Source organism: Gadus macrocephalus, chromosome 16 (assembly GCF_031168955.1).
Source record: "Gadus macrocephalus chromosome 16, ASM3116895v1".
NCBI lineage: Eukaryota > Metazoa > Chordata > Actinopteri > Gadiformes > Gadidae > Gadus > Gadus macrocephalus.
The window spans coordinates 10,090,379-10,110,618 of record NC_082397.1 but is presented as its reverse complement, the minus strand read 5'-3'; the positions used below and the strand labels follow the sequence as shown (position 1 = coordinate 10,110,618).

At 42.8% G+C, this 20,240-nt stretch overlaps 1 protein-coding gene across 1 annotated transcript; it reads left to right on the top strand.

Annotated features, from left to right (window-relative positions):
* The first annotated feature begins 4,932 nt into the window (after window positions 1-4,932).
* Window positions 4,933-9,725, top strand: LOC132475179 (extracellular calcium-sensing receptor-like). The gene is made up of 9 exons (XM_060076185.1): window positions 4,933-5,119; window positions 5,755-5,846; window positions 5,969-6,148; window positions 6,587-7,105; window positions 7,243-7,452; window positions 7,527-7,650; window positions 7,895-8,088; window positions 8,651-8,932; window positions 9,027-9,725. Exons 1-9 carry the CDS (start codon window positions 4,933-4,935, stop codon window positions 9,447-9,449), a joined length of 2,211 nt encoding a protein of 736 aa, XP_059932168.1. The 3' UTR covers window positions 9,450-9,725.
* Window positions 9,726-20,240: the final 10,515 nt, after the last annotated feature.

Here is a 20,240-nt window from a genome sequence, read left to right as displayed (position 1 = left end):
CATTTTACGTAGGAGTTTTTTCTTAAAAGTTATTCACAAAGCCGCTGAGACCTAGGTTGAATCCCATTACTTGGCTCGCTTCAAAATCTCAGCCCTAACCCTCGCTGTTGCGCGTTCACGCGCCGTGGAGCCATGTCCCAATACCAGTTTAAAGATAGCTTAAGGGGTAGGGGGAGGGCTAACATCCCCTCAAAATTGAGATTTTCGATGGGCACCCTCAAAGCGCTTCAGTTCTGACTTGCTCCCACAATACCTTGCGAGAAAACGGAAAATCAAGATATATCCTAGACAAGATGGAGGGCGAAAAGATGCGACAGGATTGGAAAAACACAAATGTAAGTGTTTTCTCTGTAATTAACGAGTAATTATTTTATTAATTATACTCTGCAGCCCGGCCGCGGACTCTCGGAAGATCGCGAAAGTCTGTGGCCGACTTTCGCGGAAGATCGCGAAAGTCCGCGGCCGACTTTCGCGGGCCGCCCGAGGGGCTGCAGAGCCCGATCACGGGCTCTGCAGACCGGGCTGCATACGACCGGGCTGGATATCATGTCGTATGATATCCAGATCTTCCATGTTCTAGTGACTCCAGGTTAAAAATAAGCTTTATACTAATATATTATATTATATTTAGAGCTGTCAAGCGATTAAAATATTTAATCGTGATTAATCGCATTAATGTCATAGTTAACTCGCGATTAATCGCAAATTCTTTTTCTATGCTAAATATCCCTTGATTTTTTCTTCTCATTTTAATTCTCTTATCAACATGGTGAAGTGCATAGTCAAAGTAACTGTCATCAATAGGATAATATTAAAATAACAACATGAACAACATTGGCATATACTGATCAAAACAGGACGATACAAAAAAAGAGCCTATAGTGCAATTAAACGACTGCTTTGAACAAATGTCATTTGAACATAGCAGTCAGGCTACTGCTTCTTTGTTTTGAGCCAAAGAAAAAAAAAAAAAATTATTATTTTTTTTTTATAAAACAATTGCGTTAATCGCGCGATAATTTTTTTAACACCGTTAAAATTGGTTTGCGTTAACGCCGTTAATAACGCGTTTAACTGACAGCTCTAATATATTATATTATATTAGTAATGTTCTATAAGTATTATTATACTAATATATTATATTATATTAGTAATATTACATGGTTAATCAATGTATTTTTTGGCAGTACTATATTGTGTACATAGCTATTATATATTGTACATAACATATGGCCATATCAACCAGTTCTGGCATATAATTCCTATTTCCTTCTTATTCATTTTCTTTCAGGACTTCGTTGAGTCCACTGCCACCAGCCCCCCCACCTCTCCCTCATGCTCCTCCACCCCAGGCACCTCTTCCACCACCCCAGGCACCTCTTCCAAGAGGAGAGTGCCAGGGGGCAGGCGAGGCATGAGGAGAGCGAGGCAAAGTTGGCGGAATGGTGGAGAAGATGTGATTCTCCACCATTCTCTCAAAAGCTGAGAGAGAGTGTGTGTGTGTGTGTATGTATTTTTAGGTGTGCGTGTGTGTGTATTTTTAGATGCGTGTGTGTGTATTTTTAGATGTGTGGTTCAGTGTTTCTTATTTAAATAAAGTGTTTCTTCTAAAGTGTTCTTGTTCATAACCGATTATTATCTAAGGGTGCACTCACACTAGGCCATCTGGCCGTGGCCGTGGCCGTTTTAGCACCTAACCGTGCTCAAATCTGCCAGTGTGAGTGTGGCCAGTCTGGCCAGGCCGGGCCAATTTGGCCACTTGGGAGAGGTGTGCTGCTACGGCACGGGCCGCTACGGTACAGATGCTAATGAGCCGACACGCGCTACGCAACCTGAGCTGGATGACGTATAGTCAATGCAACGACCACGGACATAATAAAGGCGACGAGCCTTCTTTCCCATTAAACGGTAAACATCGCGTCAAGCGGTTCAACTGTTGGCTTGTTCTCTGTGTTGTTGTCCATTGTTGTTAAAACTCTGACTGGCGGCAGACTTTATTATGGTCCATGCAGCGGACGCTTGGTGATGACGTGTTACGACGTGATGACGTATGTACAAGAGCCTTCCGTGGCCAGGCCACAGCTGCGACGGCCAACGGCCACGGCCAGATGGCCTAGTGTGAGTGCAGGCCAGAGAACAATGGGGCCATTTGAGCACGGTTAGGTGTGAAAACGGCCAACGGCCACGGCCAGATGGCCTAGTGTGAGTGCACCCTAATACCACCTTTAACATGTAGCTAAGTGACATTCAAAATAAAGGTATATTACGAGGGACAAATAGTATTATTTTTTTTTTAACACTTAATTTAAACATGCCAATTACAAAATATAAATACCATTTCAGGTTAAACATCTTTACAATGGGTCTTGCTCGTTGCCCGAGACAATGGCAGCCAGTCTGTCTCTTGTAACATTACCAGGGGTCTGGTTATCTGCTAGGGGGCACGGGGAGGCCATGATGACATCACAGGGTAGGGTTGTCCCATTTGGTAGGGGATCGGTTAGGGGTAGCAATGAGGGGTAGCAATGAGCATGAGCAATGAGGGTTAGGGTTGAGATGTAGGGTTGAGACAGTGAGCAAAGAAACGGGATTGGGCCCTACTCTTACTAAGGATAAATCACAAAGAGTGAACTAAGAGTGACGCGCCGTTGCTATGGATTACGTCAATTCTCGTGCACGAGTTTAGAAGCGATCAGTTCGGTGATTGGTTGTTCAGACGAGCCCACTGAATCACCGAAAAACAAGGAAATAGCCTAGGCTAGAAATGAATTCCTATTAAGTAGTTATAGTGCAGTTAGCAGAATACACGCATGATGACAATTTTGTGCAGACCACGATAATGACGTTGTAGCCTGCACGTTCAAGAGAGAGAGAAAGCAAACAATAAAAATACGTAAAATTTAAAAGAAAATAAATGTTATGAACTACCGAAGTGTTGACTGATTTGTGCCAAGGTGTTTACCTAAAATGTGTTCAAAGTGATCCCTAAATGCCTGTCCACTCGGTTCCACACGGCCAAATTCCTTGTCATGTTGATCGCCATCATCATCATCATCATCATCATCATCATCATCATCATCGTCTGGCTGTGGAATGTTCCTCCGCTTGCAGAGGTTGTGTAGAATGGCACATACAGTGATTACTGTGCTTGCCCTCTCTGGGGTGAGGCATATTTCACCGTGGAGGACATGAAACCGACGTTTCATCTGCCCAATTCCTCTCTCCACAACATTTCGTGTATGTTTGTGTGCTGTAGCATATATGGAAGAAATCAGTAAACAATAATAATTATGGATTCAACAAATAAAAGGCGTGAAAGAGCCAGTACGATGTGTTTTAAGCATAGGACTAAGTGTAATCTGCGTAATCACTTACATGTTATACTTTAACTGTGCTCTCGGTTGTGGATTGAGGTAGGGTGTCTAGAGCCACGTCTTGCATGGATAGTCACATGTCACCCAGCAAGTGACACCCAACTGGTACATCTCAAAAAGCTGCCTCAGACCGCTCACTATTAAAATGTGCGAATCATGGGTAGCTGAAGATCCAGGCCACTTTGCAACAACATCCAGTAGGCTATGTTAAAATTTGCATCAAAAACAACCTGCGTGTTGATGGAATGCACTTTCTTCCTATTGACGAACACGTCCTCGTCTTTTGATGGCGCAATTATTTTTATGTGCGTCCCATCAATAGCACGACCACACCGGGCATACCTGCAATTGCCATGAAGTAGGCTTTGATCCTGTGTAATTGTTGAATGTCCAAAGGAAAGTTTATGGCACGGCTGACTGATGGTTGCGATAATTTTAAATCGTCGGCATTGCAAAGTTGCATTTCCCCTGTTGCTAAATAACTTAGTGTGGCCAAACATTTTATTTCGGGACTAATCAGATTATTCCTGTTAGTCGGGGATGTTATTGCATCGCGCATTAACTCCACAACAAGTTGAATACCCTAACATTTCGTCTCGCAGGCATTTTACGATTCTTTGTGAATAGGTCTTACTGAGTTAGGAGTCCTCTTGAGGACTTTTAAGCTCTCCTAGACTTAGGTGCTACTTTTAGGCCTAAAATACTTTGTGAATTGCTCCTAGTGAAAAAAGTTAGGAGTCCTAAATTTAAGAGTGACACGCCATTATTTTTAGGAGTTACTCCTAAATTCGCCAGTAAGGACCTACTTTTAGCCCTAAGATCCTTTGTGAATACGGCCCCTGGTGTGTAAATGTATTGATACCAATACTATACAATGCGAAAAATAACCCAACATAACCCGACATGTATATGATCCCAAATGTCTGCGAAATTTACATTGTGTACAGTATAAGTGTACAGTATATTGAAATAATAATGTTTGTTATTTTAATTGTTTACTATTCTCTATTTCGCAGACACTTGAGTTCATATACTTGCCATAAACAGGGTTTGAAATCTTGCTTAAGGATGCCTCCAGGTAACCCATGGATGTAGGGAATTGAACACATAACCACTGGATTGGGAGTTGACTAATAATTACACATAATGACTGAGTAGCATGCAACTGTTCCTTCACTCTGGAGAGATGTTGTGTATGGCATCGTGTCCAAGAGTCATACAGCTTCAGGCTAAATTATGTTTATAAAAAGGCAGCCCAATAGTTGATTATTCATAGGGTTTAGAGGTAGCAGTTTAGATACTTCTGGTTTGTATATTTATGAAATGGAAAAAATGCATATACACCTAAATTACAAGTTTTCTTTACAGGCAGGGGTCCGTATACCAACACATGCAAACTCTTCTATGGATTTGCAGTTTTAGTCAATTACGATTTTTTTTGGTGGATTCATGTGTTTACGTGTGATTTTAGGTCTAATCAAACAGGCTTTTCCTTCATTTAATAATTTATTATACTACTGAAATATCCATCTCAATGTGTATTTTCCACCAAGCCTCCATGTCTTGGGCGTCTCTGCTCCTGACTGCGTGGTCCTCCAGGTCTCCCTCCCTGCTGCTTGTTGTGATGGTGAGCAGGGATGTGGGGCTCAGGGTGGGTCTGGAGGGGGTGCAGACCTCCATGTGCTCTCGCACGGGCTCACCGATGGAAGAGAGCAACCTGGGGCAGGATGGAGACATTGTCCTCGGTGGGCTCTTCACCCTCCATTACCAACCGCCGGATTTAGACATTGATTTTGTTAAGCCTCCACACTTCAATCCATGCACTGGGTAAAGTCTGATTATTTGTATGTATTAGTGTGCAATCAGTTTGGCAAATTGATTACAAATATTGAATTTACCATTACGACTTTTCTTTGTCTCTGTGTATTCATACCACAAACAATTACATCTATTGCTGTGGGATCCAGAAACTTTGTTTTCAAGCCCCCTGATGATGATGAGTGATGAGTTATATTCACATTCAATTATTCTTTTCCCACGCAACGTCAGTTTGCAAATAGAGCCATTGATGTCTATGTACGCCATGGAGTTTGCGCTGGAGGAAATCAACAGCAACCCCTCCCTTCTGCCAGGCGTTAGACTCAGCCACCGTATCCTTGACAGCTGTGGGCGACACCCCTGGGCCCTCCTAGGAGCTTTCTCACTGGTCGGGGGAGACGGCTCGACCTGTAACACAATGCCTGTTCTGCGATCATCTCGTGTGTGGTTGAACCAAACTTGGCAAAGGACAGGTATACAATATGAATGTTTTGTGCCCGTTGCTTAATGCATTGATTGCCACATAAGCTTTTCCTCACTTTGCCTATAATGCTTCCATCAGAGGCCCAATCTGTCCCTGTGATCATTGATGGTGATGCATCCCGATCAGCCATGATTCTGTCTCGGACCCTAGGTCCTCTGTTCATACCTATGGTGAGAACCACCATCGATAGCCTCCTTATTACATAAATGCAGGAACGAGTGATGTTTGGCGAAAACATATTGCTACACTTAAGTCTATATTAAATTATATTTATTTGCATTTCTCTTTTTAGATCAGCTACCTTGCTAGTTGTCCCTGCCTTAGTGACAGACAACAGTATCCTAACTTCTTCCGGACCATTCCCAGTGACATCAACCAGGCTAAGGTCATGGCCCGCCTTGCCATACGCTTTAATTGGACTTGGATTGGAGCTGTGCTTTCAGATAATGACTATGGCCGTCTGGCCATCCAGGTAACTTGGTAAAGTGTTATATGATATATATATATGTATATATATATATATTTTAAACACTTCTTCTTCTCATCACCATCACATATGTTCATTCATTGTCCTATTGTATTCAAATTATTTTCTCCCTTTTAAACTCATTTTGCCACTGTTTCTAGGTATTTGAGGAGGAAATTCGGGAGTCAGGGGTGTGTGTGGCATTTTCCGAAATCCTTAGCAGGGAGACTATAGAGGAAGATGCAATACGTGTTGCAAACACTATCCAGCATTCCACTGCAAGAGTGATACTGATCTTTACATGGTACACAGACGTGGCAGAGTTGTTTCTACAACTTGCAAAGATAAATGTAAGACACTATTATAAAATGCACATATTTTTTTGGGGAAAAAACGGTTTTCCATTGTTTTGGATGTTTAATCACGTTTCTGTCCTCACCGTAGGTGACTGACAGACAGTTCCTAGCCAGCGAGGCTTGGAGCACCGCCACTGATCTTTTACACAATGTTGCCCTCTCTAAAGTTGCAAGCGGTGTGTTAGGGGTGGCTATTCGCAGTGCAGGTATACCAGGATTTGAACAATTTCTGAGAAGGTTACATCCTTCTGATCGTCCGAGTGATTTCTTTTTAAGGGAATTCTGGGAAAAGGAGTTTGGCTGTAGCCTTTCAATGACACAATCAAAAGTTACAGCTCTGTCCAAAAAAAATATCTCGACTGCGTCTCATGCTAACAGGTCTCCACTGGCAGCTTCCATACCGCTGTGCAGTGGCAGAGAGACCCTAGAAGGAGTGAAGAAACGTTTTACTGACACTTCCCACCTAAGAGCCGCATATAATGCCTACCTTGCTGTGTATGTTGCGGCCCACGGCCTGCACAGCCTTCTGTCGTGCCCAGATGAAGGCAGTGCTCCAACAGACAACAGCTCCACCTGTAGCTCACCTTATAACATTACACCAAAAGAGGTATAGGACAAATAATTGACTTTAGATGACACAAAGCTGTTAAATATTATTTCCCTTTGTGATGCTTATTTTGCCGTGTTAATAATGTTGAAATACATTTCCCGGTAATTTATATATTTAAAACATGTGCCTTTCAGTTATTGGAACACCTGAACAAGGTGAATTTCACTACTCCACACGGGGAGACGTTTTTCTTTGAAGGAGCCGACATCCCAGCTGTTTATGACCTGGTCAACTGGAAGAGCACCCCTGATGGGTCACTGGGAATGTTTACAATTGGTCGCTTGGTTGGATCTGATCTCCATCTCAACGAATCAGCCATTCAGTGGAGTACAGGTTCCACTCAGGTAGTAAAAATAAGAAAAATATGTCAAGTACATTTTCCACTGAATACAATTAATTTGTTTATTTCATTGCTTAGGTGCCTATTTCTGTATGCAGTAAGAGCTGCCTCCCAGGAACCCGAAGAGCCAATAGGAAAGGAGAGCCTGTCTGCTGCTTTGACTGTATCCCCTGCACTGATGGAGAGGTCAACAATGAGACTGGTAAGGCGGGTTTATATTTTTTAGATTCATTGTTGGCATAGGCCAATGGGCTTTAACTCAGCTATGTTGTAATGTAATGTATGTGCAGTGTCCTCAATGACAATCTATACATATATATATAACAATCTATATATATTTATATTTACTGTACCGGTATTTATTTACAATATGTCAAATATGTCACATATCAAATCAAAAAATGTATGCAATGTTTTTCTCTTAAATTTGATCAATGTCATCTCAGGTTCTCATCAGTGCAGGCGATGTCCTATTGAGTTCTGGTCCAACACGGGGAACACGGCCTGTATTCCTCGCAAAGTGGACTTCCTGTCTTTTAATGAGACTATGGGTATCGTCCTGACAACAGCAGCTGTGTCTGGTGCTGTGGTGACGGCAGCTGTGTTTATCGTCTTCCTCCACTATCGACACACTCCTGTGGTGAGAGCCTTGTGTATCACAACCGGTATTTTATGTTACTCATTATCCCTGTAGGTTCCTCAAATCATCACCAGGTGCAGGTCCTCACATTCATTTTGAGTGTAGGGTTTTATGTTTATATATATTTACATGCCTTTCCACTAGGTGGCAGATGTAAAGGTGTATGGTTTGCACAAGTCACACACATGGGCCCTGTTTGAATTGGTCTTATTTTGACCCATTTTGAGGATTATTTAGGGTGTCACTATTTTGTAGTATTTGTAATATCAGTGGACACACCCATTGTGTCCTCCATGTGGTGCACTACCTAATACCAATGATGCACCATCAAATAAGCTACTGGAATAATAAATAAGCTTACTCTCTACTGGAATGAGCTTTACATATAAGGCAAACTTTTTCCACTGAATACCCCAAACACTAATTTCCATAAAAGGGAATGAGGAAACAAGTGAACTAATTAGAACATATCCCATAAGCAAGAATGTTTTATTATTGAGACAAACATCACAAATTGTTTTAATTCATGTTCATCTTGTTGTCTCTCATAATCCACCTCCAGGTGCGTGCAAATAACTCAGAGCTGAGCTTCCTGCTCCTCCTGTCACTCAAGCTCTGCTTCCTGTGTGCGCTGGTGTTCATTGGTCGTCCCTCCGTGTGGTCCTGCCGCTTACAGCAGGCAGCTTTCGGGATCAGCTTTGTCCTCTGCGTCTCCTGCCTTCAGGTGAAGACCATAGTGGTCCTGGCCGCTTTCCGCTCAGCTCGGCCAGGAGCTGGAGGCCTGATGAAGTGGTTTGGCACAGGCCAGCAGAGGGGTAGCGTCTGCTTCTACACCTGTATACAGGTGAGCAGTATGAAAGGTTTAATATAAAATAATATAAGTACAAGTACATATATTGTAATGTTTTTAACTAGTTTGATGTTTGTATTTTTATTAGGTGATCATCTGTACCATATGGCTGTCCCTCAGCCCTCCTGTGCCTTATCGTGACCTTGGTTTCCAGGGGTCAAAGGTTAACCTAGAGTGTGCCATGAGTTCAGTGGTGGGCTTTGCAGTTGTCTTAGGCTACATAGGCTTCCTAGCCTGCCTCTGTCTCCTCCTTGCTTTCCTGGCTAGGAAACTACCTGATAACTTCAATGAGGCCAAGTTCATCACCTTCAGCATGCTGATCTTCTGTGCTGTCTGGGTGGCCTTTGTCCCAGCCTACATCAGCTCTCCAGGGAAGTACTCAGTGGCTGTGGAGATCTTTGCCATCCTGGCTTCTAGTTATGGCCTGCTGCTGTGCATCTTTGCTCCAAAGTGCTTCATCATCCTCTTAAAACCAGAGAGAAATACCAAGAAACACCTGATGGGCAGATAGAAAAATATAGATTTTCCAAAGAGCAAAGACCAAAATATTTTACAAATATCATCTTTAATTCATGTGCTGTTTATCGCTTTGTAAAATGGACCCATCTTTGTTGCTTAAATCCATCTTTACTGTTTAAATACATAAAATAAACACATCCTTACTCACATTAGTTTAATTAATTATTGCTGTTAAAAAAAAAGCTTGTGACCAAAATAGTGTGCTCACGTCTAGTGTAACATTACTTTTTTGATGCAAAATGTTAATTTATATTTAAAGGCAATGTGATTAAAGCTTCTGAAAAATGTACCCTATGTCTTTGTTATCTTTGTAAAATATTATAATTGACAGTGCATAAAGAAAAACATAAAAGCAGGAATATGTTGCAAATATTCAATTACAATAAAAAAATTATGAATTAGATAAAACATTAATATAAGTCAGCCCATCATTTGAAATTGAAAATGTGTGCTTAACCACCGATGTGATCATGGTACTATACGGCTAAGGAGAGTGTAGAACAGCCTTCTAGAGTCCATGTAAGGCTATCCAGAGGGGAGGGGGGGGAAGAGAGAGAGAGAGAGAGAGAGAGAGAGAGAGAGAGAGAGAGAGAGAGAGAGAGAGAGAGAGAGAGAGAGACATTATGGAACACCTGCTCGGCCGGCCAAACCTTTAAACCTTTCAAACTCTACAATAAACTGGTTTCTCAACCTCAACTTGTGTCCAGATGTCAGATCCTTAAGACACTCAGGTGGTGTGTGGGAGTGGGAAACGGCTTGTAATCCTCTTGAAGTGGTGGAGTATCGTCAACAAAATGATGTAAAAAAAAAAATTATATGTGAAATGTGCAAAGAATATAGTGATTGCACATCGCACATGTTGTCATACAGTACAGTTTACAGCCACATTGCTGTTCATCGAAAAGCCTTTAAAGACTTGCAATATACATAGTTTGCTTAAATCGTTATGTACGTTTCTGTCGATCACTGCTTCCTACTGCGTTGTCATTTAGCATGCAGTTCTGGCGGTCTCTGTTGGCATCTTTATGTAAACAAAAAAGTAACCACTTTACCGTCAATAAAATAGAATATTAGCCAATTTTCTACTTTGCATAATTTGAGCCTATATTGGGATAACATTTCCTTCACTTACAATAATTATTTATTTTGTTTGATATACGATTTCAGACCTCATCGTTTACTCAACATCTAGTCTTATGAAAATGTAGGAATAAGCCTCTCTCTATACATTCTACTTATTGAGTTCATCCCGATAACCAACTACACATAAAGTGAACTAATGGTAATGTTTAGGCATTTTATTGGATGACAGAGATACAGATACATGTTTATAGTTAGCAGTGGCGGCTGGTTGAATTTATTTGAGGGGGGGCTGAACGTTTGCATTCCAAAGTTTCCAAACCCCTGTAGGGGGGTCTGGGGGCATCCTCCCCCACAAGATTTTTTTGTGATTTTCACAAACAAACAAAGCAATCTGGTGCATTCTGACAAAATAGTAAAGGCATAAAAAGAACATTTACTTACAAAGACGAATGGGGCCAGGGAACTTAGTTTTAAATTATTTTTTTGCCTTGTAGAAATCAGCAACATTAAGAGTGCAGATAGATCAACAATAACTTTGAATTACACACAAGGTAACATTCTCTCTCTCTCTCTCTCTCTGTGTGTGAGTGAGAGAGAGAGAGAGAGAGAGAGAGAGAGATAATGGGTGAGTGTGTTACGGCCAAGCCATTGTGTTGGTAAACGTCACTCATAAATATATCTACAGTCTGCATTAGTAAGCATTTAGACAAATACAATGAAATATGAATTCCACAAAATTCATGTAAATGTGCAAACTTTTGTGTGTGGGTTGTTGAAGACACTTAAGGCATGATACCAACATAGGTTTGCAGAGGACTACATACAGTACAATATGCACACTGAAGGCCTGATGCCACCATAGGTTTGCAGAGGACTATATACAGTATGTAGGCCTACACTGAATAGGTTTGCAAAGGACTATATACAATATGAACACTGAAAGCCTGAAGCAACCATAGGTTTGCAGAGAACTATATACAGTATGTACACTGAATAGGTTTACAGAGGACTATACACAATATGCACACTGAAGGCCTGATGCCACCATGTTTGCAGAGAACTATATACAGTATGTACACTGAATAGGTTTGCAGAGGACTATATACAATATGCACAATGAAGGCCTGGTGCCACCATAGGTTTGCAGAAAACTATATACAGTACACTTGAAAGGGGTGGGGGGAGGTTGTGAGGGTCTGCAACCAGTGTCCATCTCAAGGGAAATACATATAGGCTAGTGGAATAAATAGAAGTTGCTTACCTCTAGCATGGCTAGCTTCACACAGTTGTTCATATGCACTCTTGCTCGCTTGTGTCTTTTGTTATCCGTTCTGACAGATGTTTCAGGTCTGTCAACCCTGTCTGTGTCCACGAACTATCATAGGTACTTATTTTAAAAAGTATACAAGGAAAGCAAAAAAATGCATTGGCATTCCCACAGCTAGTTAGCCAAGCCTGAACCAAACTCTGGAAAAACTTCTCTTGTAGGCTCTATCCTTTTCTCTTGCTTGTTGGGTTATGTTCACTTCTGGCTTTTGTGCTCTGAGTTATTTTACTTGCAATTTTTCTGCAAATGTTCTTCTTTCGAAGGGATTCATAAGCAAAGACTTAACAGAATTTGGGGCTAGCTGAACTCACAGGGAAACAGTGGTAGCAGTACTCAAAGTCACCATCTTGCTGATCTCTGAGGTAATCATGGACATATGGCAAATGCGCGGTTACGCGCAGTGGACGGTGCACTGCGCTTGGGGCTATATCTTGAGCGCCCCAAAGCCATACAATTCGACGACGCTGATTGGCGAAATTATGTAGTATTCTGCCTAGCAACGGGGGAACCATTGGCTAATAATTCAGGCATGTGGGGCTGAGCGAATTGCGCCCCACGGAAGACATCTACTTCACCAAAATGAACGTTGAACTTTGAATGAAGATTTAATTATGGGGGATTCTAAAGTAAATGCATTATTCGAATGCAATTAAATTAGATTAATTCTCAAAATGAGAAGATTATTAAAAAAAAACTATATAAATATATATATATATAAAAAAGATGGTCGGTCGGCGGGATGGCGGCGCCCCAGCGCCCTCTATAGGCGAGCCGCCACTGATACGGAAAGCGCCGCATTTCTACTGGCCTGGCGATAGTAGGTTTCGCGCCGCTCTGACCCTGCCATTGTTCTTTTGCCGCCGAACACGTCTGGAGAAGGACATGTATCCTAGGAACCTGAACAAATTAGAATTATATTTATATATTATGAAGAATACCACAGTTGAATTGTAAAAGGCGACGCTTTAGTTGTAATTTGATTGAGATATCATATTATAAAACATCTGAGCATGTAAAATAAGTTCAGCATCCAGAGTAAGTTGGACCTGGCTGCTTCGAACAAGCTAACCACTGTAGCAGCATGAGGTACATGCGGTGAATGTCGAGGGGGGGCAGAGAATACCTCAATCCAACAGCGGACACAGGTGAGAGGAGCCTTAAGGCCGATTCATATGGCGAGTGGATAGTGCCGGGATTACCAGGAGAAGGATAACAGAGAGGATACGCACGCCGTCGCCATTATTTATTTATTTATTTTGGGTCATGGTCAAGACAATGTTGTGGTTAAGGTAATTGACTGTCACGCGAGAGACTGGGGTTCGATTCCCAGTCTATATATATTGTGGCAACCCCTTTCGTCGGCGGCGGGGATTCGGGAATTAATGACTGAAGCAGGGTTGCGGTGCAACGGGTTTTATTATAAGTCACAAAAGGGAAATCATACATAAACTAAGGTTCTTCCGTAATCGGGAATAAGGGTGCGGGACCTCCTCCTGGTCCAGCCCTTCCTCGGGGTCGGCGGGGAAACAGCACCCGACGCCACCAGCTTACTCCTGGTGGGGAAAACGTTCTGTTAAAGTGCGTATTGGAAGTTAGATACTGCAGGGAAGAATCATATAGGAAAAAAATTCGAATACACGATTATTTAGTTTTTATTAATAAATCTACTCTACAAGTGGCATCTTGAGCCGTTTTTGTGATACAATTTTACTTCCGCATCTCAAACGCTGTTTTCGAGCGTGACGTAGGAATTGGTAGACGGACGTTCTAATCATCATAGACTACATAGTAGGGCTGCTCGATTATGGGAAAAATCATAATCACGATTATTTTGGTCAATATTGATATCACGATTATTCAAACGATTATTTTTGAGTTTGAAAACATGCATTTATTGACACAATCAATTATGACATAGAAACATGCTCTCACACTCCCCCCTCATGGAGGCAGGGGAAGTGCTTGCCTCCAGTCTCTTTCACAGCCGTTTTTATGTAAGGTCAGGCTCAGCCATTCTAAATAGGTTCTACACATACGTGAAATAATACATTCCCTATTTAATGTCTAGAGAACAACGGTCCCAGCATTTCTCCATAGCAAAGTTAAAAGTCACAAAGCCATAACAAACACATGGCCAGTGATGTTGATAGGTTTTCAATGTAGTGAGTCCCCGGGACCCACAGGTGGCGAGTTGGGTGGGTCCCTGAGAAATTCAATGGGTTCCGACTCCCCAGTTTAAAAAATGTGTTTCTTTTTTATTATTATTCTATTTCTTAAATTAAATTAATAGTGTTAAACTCCTTGATGGTGGTATGATATGGTTAGAGCTGGAGTACTCAACCGTTCATGTTTAACACTAGAAACGCCGGGCCGTTTTTACTTAGGCCTACTCCTAGCGCCGCAAGAGGGGTCAAATGACCCCTAAGTCATTTTAATGAGAGGCTGTGCATTTGCACATAATGATCACTAGGTGGCGCCAATGAGCTATTACCGCGCGAGCGCCACATTTGTGTGTGTGTGTGTCACAAGCCTAGTCCTCACGATTTTGTCATAAATGTACATATATTCAATCAGAAGGATTGCAAAAAAATCCTGTTTGATTTGCTCATTCGACACGAATGAGCACAGCATCGAGCAGTGGAAACGTGGGTTTATTTACTATGAAGTTCGTATTTTTAATTGTTGAAATGAAATCAGCGGTGACGAGCTAGTTGTTTTGGTAGCGGCTAAATTAGCATGTCGCGATACTTTGTACAGGGGATCACGTCTGCGCCGAGTAGATGCGCAGAGGGTTGAAACAGCGCTTGTCCGATCTGCTCACAAGAAGGTTTCTTTGGCCAGTTACTGTGATTAAACACGAGTTGTTTAATGTTCACAATGTATCGTTTTTCATGGGGAAAATGAGATGCGTCCCCGGGACGCATGGATAGTGAGTTTAGTGCGTCCTTTCAGATTGTAATGCGTCAGGGACGCAGGACGCGTACCTAGCAACATCACTGGATGGCTAATAAAAATCATATTGTTGTTAAACAGAAATACATATACAAGATGTACTTGGCAGTTCTGCCTTAAAGAACTCTTAGTTAAAGTCTGCTATAGGAGCTTGTTATCGTTCAAACTGTAACGTTACTGAAACTTTAATATTCCACACGGTAGGTCTACTCCAACATGTCTGTCAACAGTCGATGCTGCTGATTGGCGGTTAACTGGCATGTCCCGCCTCCTGCCAACGGCATACTTCCTGATGCAGCACGCCTGTTAGATTGTACTCCCTCTCGCCGCGTTGAATGCTTTCGCATGCGCGTCTCTTTCATAAACTTTCATAAACTCTCTAGGCCTACTGTAAAACGGAAAATGTCAAATTAATCGTTTCAACTCGATTATACGAGTTTGGAGATCGTTTGACCCCAAAATCGATATCGCGATCGAAATTCGATTAATTGCACAGCCCTACTACATAGGCAACATAACAACAATGGATAACAGTTTCGGACCACTTCCGTACAATTTTGAGCCAGCTAGCCGTGAGGGAGAACAGCAACCACCTAAAAGGGGGAGACACCATGACAATAGGAGGGAGATAGAGTTGTGGTGTCAAGAGAATTATGGTGAACCAGGAGCGGCTGAACATCAACACAGCCACGGAGGAAGAGCTCATGACCCTGCCCTGGGTCAACCGCCCCGTGGCGCGGAGCATCGTGGAGTACCGGGACTGCATCGGGGGCTTCAAGAAGGTGGAGGACCTAGCGCTGGTGAGTGGGATAGGCGCCACCAAACTGGAGATTATTAAAGTGGAGATCTGCGTGTCGAGTAGGACCAGTTCGTCGCAGCACTCCCCGTCCTCCCTGCGGAGAGACCCGGAGTATATGTCCTCCTGCAGCGGCATGAACATCAACACCGCCACCCCGCCGCAGCTCATGAGCATCCGCGGCATCACGGAGAAAATCGACCGGAACATTGTCGCCTATCGTACACCCAACACGGTCCGTTCAAGAGCATCGAGGACCTGGTTCGGGTCGATCACATAAACTGCTCCCTACTGGACAAGATCCGTTTCCAGGTGTTTGTGGAGCGCTCAAGAACTCCGTCCACCAATACCAACGGCGGGCTGACCTACACGGGTCGGTCCCATCCGAGCCCAACCTCGTTCAGCCTCCGGAGCGACGACCTCGACCTCCCGCCGGGAGGACCCACGCAGATGGTGTCCCTGCGGCCCCGCGTGGCACCGGCCCCGGGCCCGCGGGACGGCCGGGCCGCGGTGCGCCTGGCCACCTGGGACCTTCAGCGCTGCTCCAGTGAAAAGGCCAACAACCCTGGCGTCAAAGAGGTCGTGTGTATGCCCCTACTGGAGAACGAGTGAGTACAACTAACGTGAGGGTTTGCAGGCTCGAAAGCCTGCTCCATCCTTTCTCCGATCGGGGAAACTGTGAAATCGGAGATGGTCGGACAGGAGGTCGGAGTTGGAACAACCCCACACAGATACAAAACCTCATCTCGTCGATTAGAAAAACCCAAAAACCACAGGGGGGGGAAATACAAGACCCCTCACCGCGGTAACTACTCACAACTACGCATAGAGCTGAGGCAGCAACAGCGACCGCGTCTACCAATTCCTACGTAATATGACGCGTTTGACGTATCACATAAAAAAACATTGGTTTTTGAAGCCTTGCTCAAAATAGTCACTTTAAAACTGGATTTTTTGCCGATATACTTTTTTAAACTGATAAAATCCTGCATTTTAATTTCAAAGAGCAATTTTCAGAGAATGTTATGTATAAATATTTTTAAAAACATTAACTTCCAATACGCACTTTAAGTAACTTCGCGTCAACTACACGTCTCTTCCCGGTCAGCCCTCCTCCCCGTCTGCCCCGTCCCCAGCCCTTAAAGCTCCTCTCTCGTTCCCGTCCCCCAGGTGCCCCCAATGTTCTTGATTGCCTGGGCCCGCTTGAGGTTCCCTCTCGTGCAGCTGGGTGGAGGGGGAGGTACCTTCCTTCCACCACCCGTCCACGGGGAGGGTGCTGAAGCGGCTGGCCCCTGGCCAATGGCGTGGGGTTGCCACAATATATAATCTTTTTATTTTTTATTAGGGGTCCAAGCCAACAGGTTGGATCCCTATTGTTTTTGTAGTGTTTTTTCCTATACTTACCTCCCTAGAAGTGGGACCACAGCCCAAACCGTAAATGGTGCACACACGCCAATTGCATGACTAGATCCAGGTACGTGAGGTGACCGCAGATGACCAAATCCAGACACGCCGGCCACTAGGTGGCTCTATACCAAAGAATACGCGTTTGGGGCTATAACTCCCACACCGAATCTTCCACAGTCCAAAATGTTAGACACACAGATTCACTGGAGTCTGCTGCATCTTTTGGCATAGGCCAAGCCCATTTGCGTCTATGAAATTCTTTCGCGAAAACCGCTAAACTGCCTTTTCCCTACTCCTCCCACATTTCTTGCCCGATCGACACCAAACTTTGCACACGACACACACGAAAATAAATCGTTAACAACTATTTTGACTCGACCGTCTGACGAAACGGTCGAGTTTTGAATATTTGTTTATTAGCTACGTTAGACGTGGAAAATCAAAAATCCAAAATTACACATCGGATCGAGTCCAAATTTTACACACATGTTGGTGCTAGCCTTAATGTCGTTCGATAAAAAAATCGGAAAAATTCGCCATTAGGGGGCGCAATAAACGAGGAAATTGTATATCTTCTACAAAATTTCGCCATTAGGGGCCGCCATAAACGAGGGAATTGTTCATCTCCTAACTGGCCAAAGGAATGTTCTGAAAACACGTTTGGGGATATAACTCCCACACCGAACCTCCCACAGTCAAAACCTTTATATCCACAGGTTCACGGTAGCGTGTTGAACACATGCTTCGCGTTGTGCCGGCGAAATGCACATTTCTTGGACCCCTGCATAACTGCTTGCAGTTCTAGTTATTATTTTTTTCTGGTATTAATATATCCAATTACTTGTTGATGAATAAGTTGATGAAATTTTATAAAAAACGTTAGTTTTTATCTGTCAAAAAGACGAAAACTGTTTTAAAACAGATCTCAAAAATGTTTTGATGATTGTATGGGCATGATGTCACTTCATAGGGCAGGCCTATGACATTTTCTGTTTTCTATCCAGGCTATATTCACTTTCTTTTTCAAAAGTTGTAGTTAATATTAGAGCCCGACCGATATAGGAGTTTTAAGGCCGATACGAATATTTTGTGATTTAAAATTCCGATATGCCAGTATATCGGCCGATATATATATATATATTAAAAAAAAATCCAGAAACGCGCCACAAAACGAACAGATTTCCCTAACATTGGTTATTTGTAGTTATCCTTTAAATCCTTTTCACTCTCAGCTAACACGTAAAACAGCAAAACTGGACATGGTAGTCATGAATTAAGTCATGCTTATCGACTTTAGAGAATTGATGGGGATGTTCTTTTAATTGTTATTCAAGCAATGTATGTCTCGTGACAGTTGCCAACTTACCATGAACACACTTGCACACATGAACAACACCGATGATCTCCGTCGATCTCCGTCATTCACTCTGCCTAACTCTGGCTGTATCAGCGGGTTTGGGGCGTTAGAGCGCCCTCTGGTGGACAAACTTTTTTTTTTTTTATATTAATTTATCGGCCATTATAAATGCCGATACCGAATAGTTTGAAAAATGCCTAATATCGGCCGATAATATTGGCCTGCCGATATATCGGTCGGGCTCTAGTTAATATATAAATCAATGTAACAATGTAAATGATCACAATGGAATTTCTCTGATGAAACAGAAAACATTAGTGAATTAACAACCGCATTTATCTGTGTTTCAAAGTAAATTTTAAGCATCCATCATTCAACAGAATCTGTGCTTTGACAGCAGATAATTAACCATACAAATGTTGAATTTGAGAAGGCAAGAAAGAAGAAAAACATTATTGGGCGGATAGAAGACTTGATTGTAGAGACACTAGTTGTAAGCCAACATGTATTATTTTGGCAGACAGCCAAACAAAAGCTTTGATTGTAGTCATCCAATAAGAGTCTGGCAAAGCATAAAAACGTGGCACTGGAACATTCTTTATTTAAAGAAGATGCAAAACATAAGCAAGAAGATGCAAAAAAAAAGTGTTGGCTTACATTAAGCATACCCAAAACAGGGGGACTGGATGATTCCTGAAATCATGGAATCGCTTAATGATTCATAGGTGGTGTGAAGAGAAAACTTCAGAATTAGTGCACACGTGTTTGCTTCCGGGAAGACAGTGCCAGTGTGCAAAAAGTTTAATGTTGGCTCTCCTGGGAATCGTAGGGGAGGAACTCTGTCCGCCCCAGTGACAAACATGAGGAGCTGGTTCAGCGTCACTCTGTTCTCTGTGTCCTCCACCACCAATACAGCATCTCCACCTGCAATGTAAAATATAGGACTTAAGTCAATACAATGACTCAAGGCAAATGTTTTTGTACACTTCACCTAGCCGAAAATAATCATTACAGATTAATATATCAACCTAAAAATTCTAAACAACACTTTCAATCAAATGAATGCACAATGTTTCAAATATTTTACCACAGGGGAGCTTTGTTGGGGCCTGCAAAATCCTTTCTGCGATAATGGGATCTTACATGAATAGGTCACATATTTTTGAACAAACCAAAAATGAAAAAAAATCCCAGAAATCCCACAAAAAATGGGATTTCTGTTACCTACAATTTTTTTTATGGACCAAAATGTCTGACGGGATAAAAGTAAGACAGAGGTCTGTTCACCGCTAGGCTCCCTATGAACAACTCAGTTAAGAATTGGCTCTGGGCGCAACGTTTGAACAAACTTAAACCCCCTCAGGCACAGTTGATTGCCAAGCCTTATTTCATCAATTCCCATTTTTCATTTCAAGTTACCAAAGTATGCATACCTTCCGCATTGATGAGCCTGTCCCTCCAGTAGCCAACTGCCCGCTCCTCCTCTGACCGGCGTGAGCTCCCTCGAACAGAGAAATTGACGGCAAAATATTTATCGCCTGCTCTGCTGTCAGTGGGGCAGGGGGTCCACCTGAAAACAGCTTTCGTAAAGCAGTGCTTCCTACTGCCGCCTGCAGCACCCCCAAGCACCCCAAACCTTGCCGCAATCTTTTAAAGAAATTCCAAAAGATTGTATTAGTGACATTACTACTTGAATAGGAAAACGAGGTGGAGGTGTGGGCAAGTGGTTGAAGAGCTGGTTTCGTTGACTGGAGAGGAAGCTCAGGAACCGGCCTCAGAACAGAAGATGGAGCCTCTCTGGGCTCACGACAGTAGTTCTCCTGTGCTTGTTCCCCTGTGCAGTGCCTAAAAGTGTTACCTT

Excerpts from the sequence above, each read along its gene's own strand:
- LOC132475179 (XM_060076185.1), top strand. The coding sequence starts at position 4,933 with ATGTCTTGGGCGTCTCTGCTCCTGACTGCGTGGTCCTCCAGGTCTCCC. Across the intron at positions 5,847-5,968 it reads GTCCTCTGTTCATACCTATG|ATCAGCTACCTTGCTAGTTG; the intron begins GTGAGAACCACC and ends TTCTCTTTTTAG. Across the intron at positions 7,453-7,526 it reads GGAGTACAGGTTCCACTCAG|GTGCCTATTTCTGTATGCAG; the intron begins GTAGTAAAAATA and ends TTCATTGCTTAG.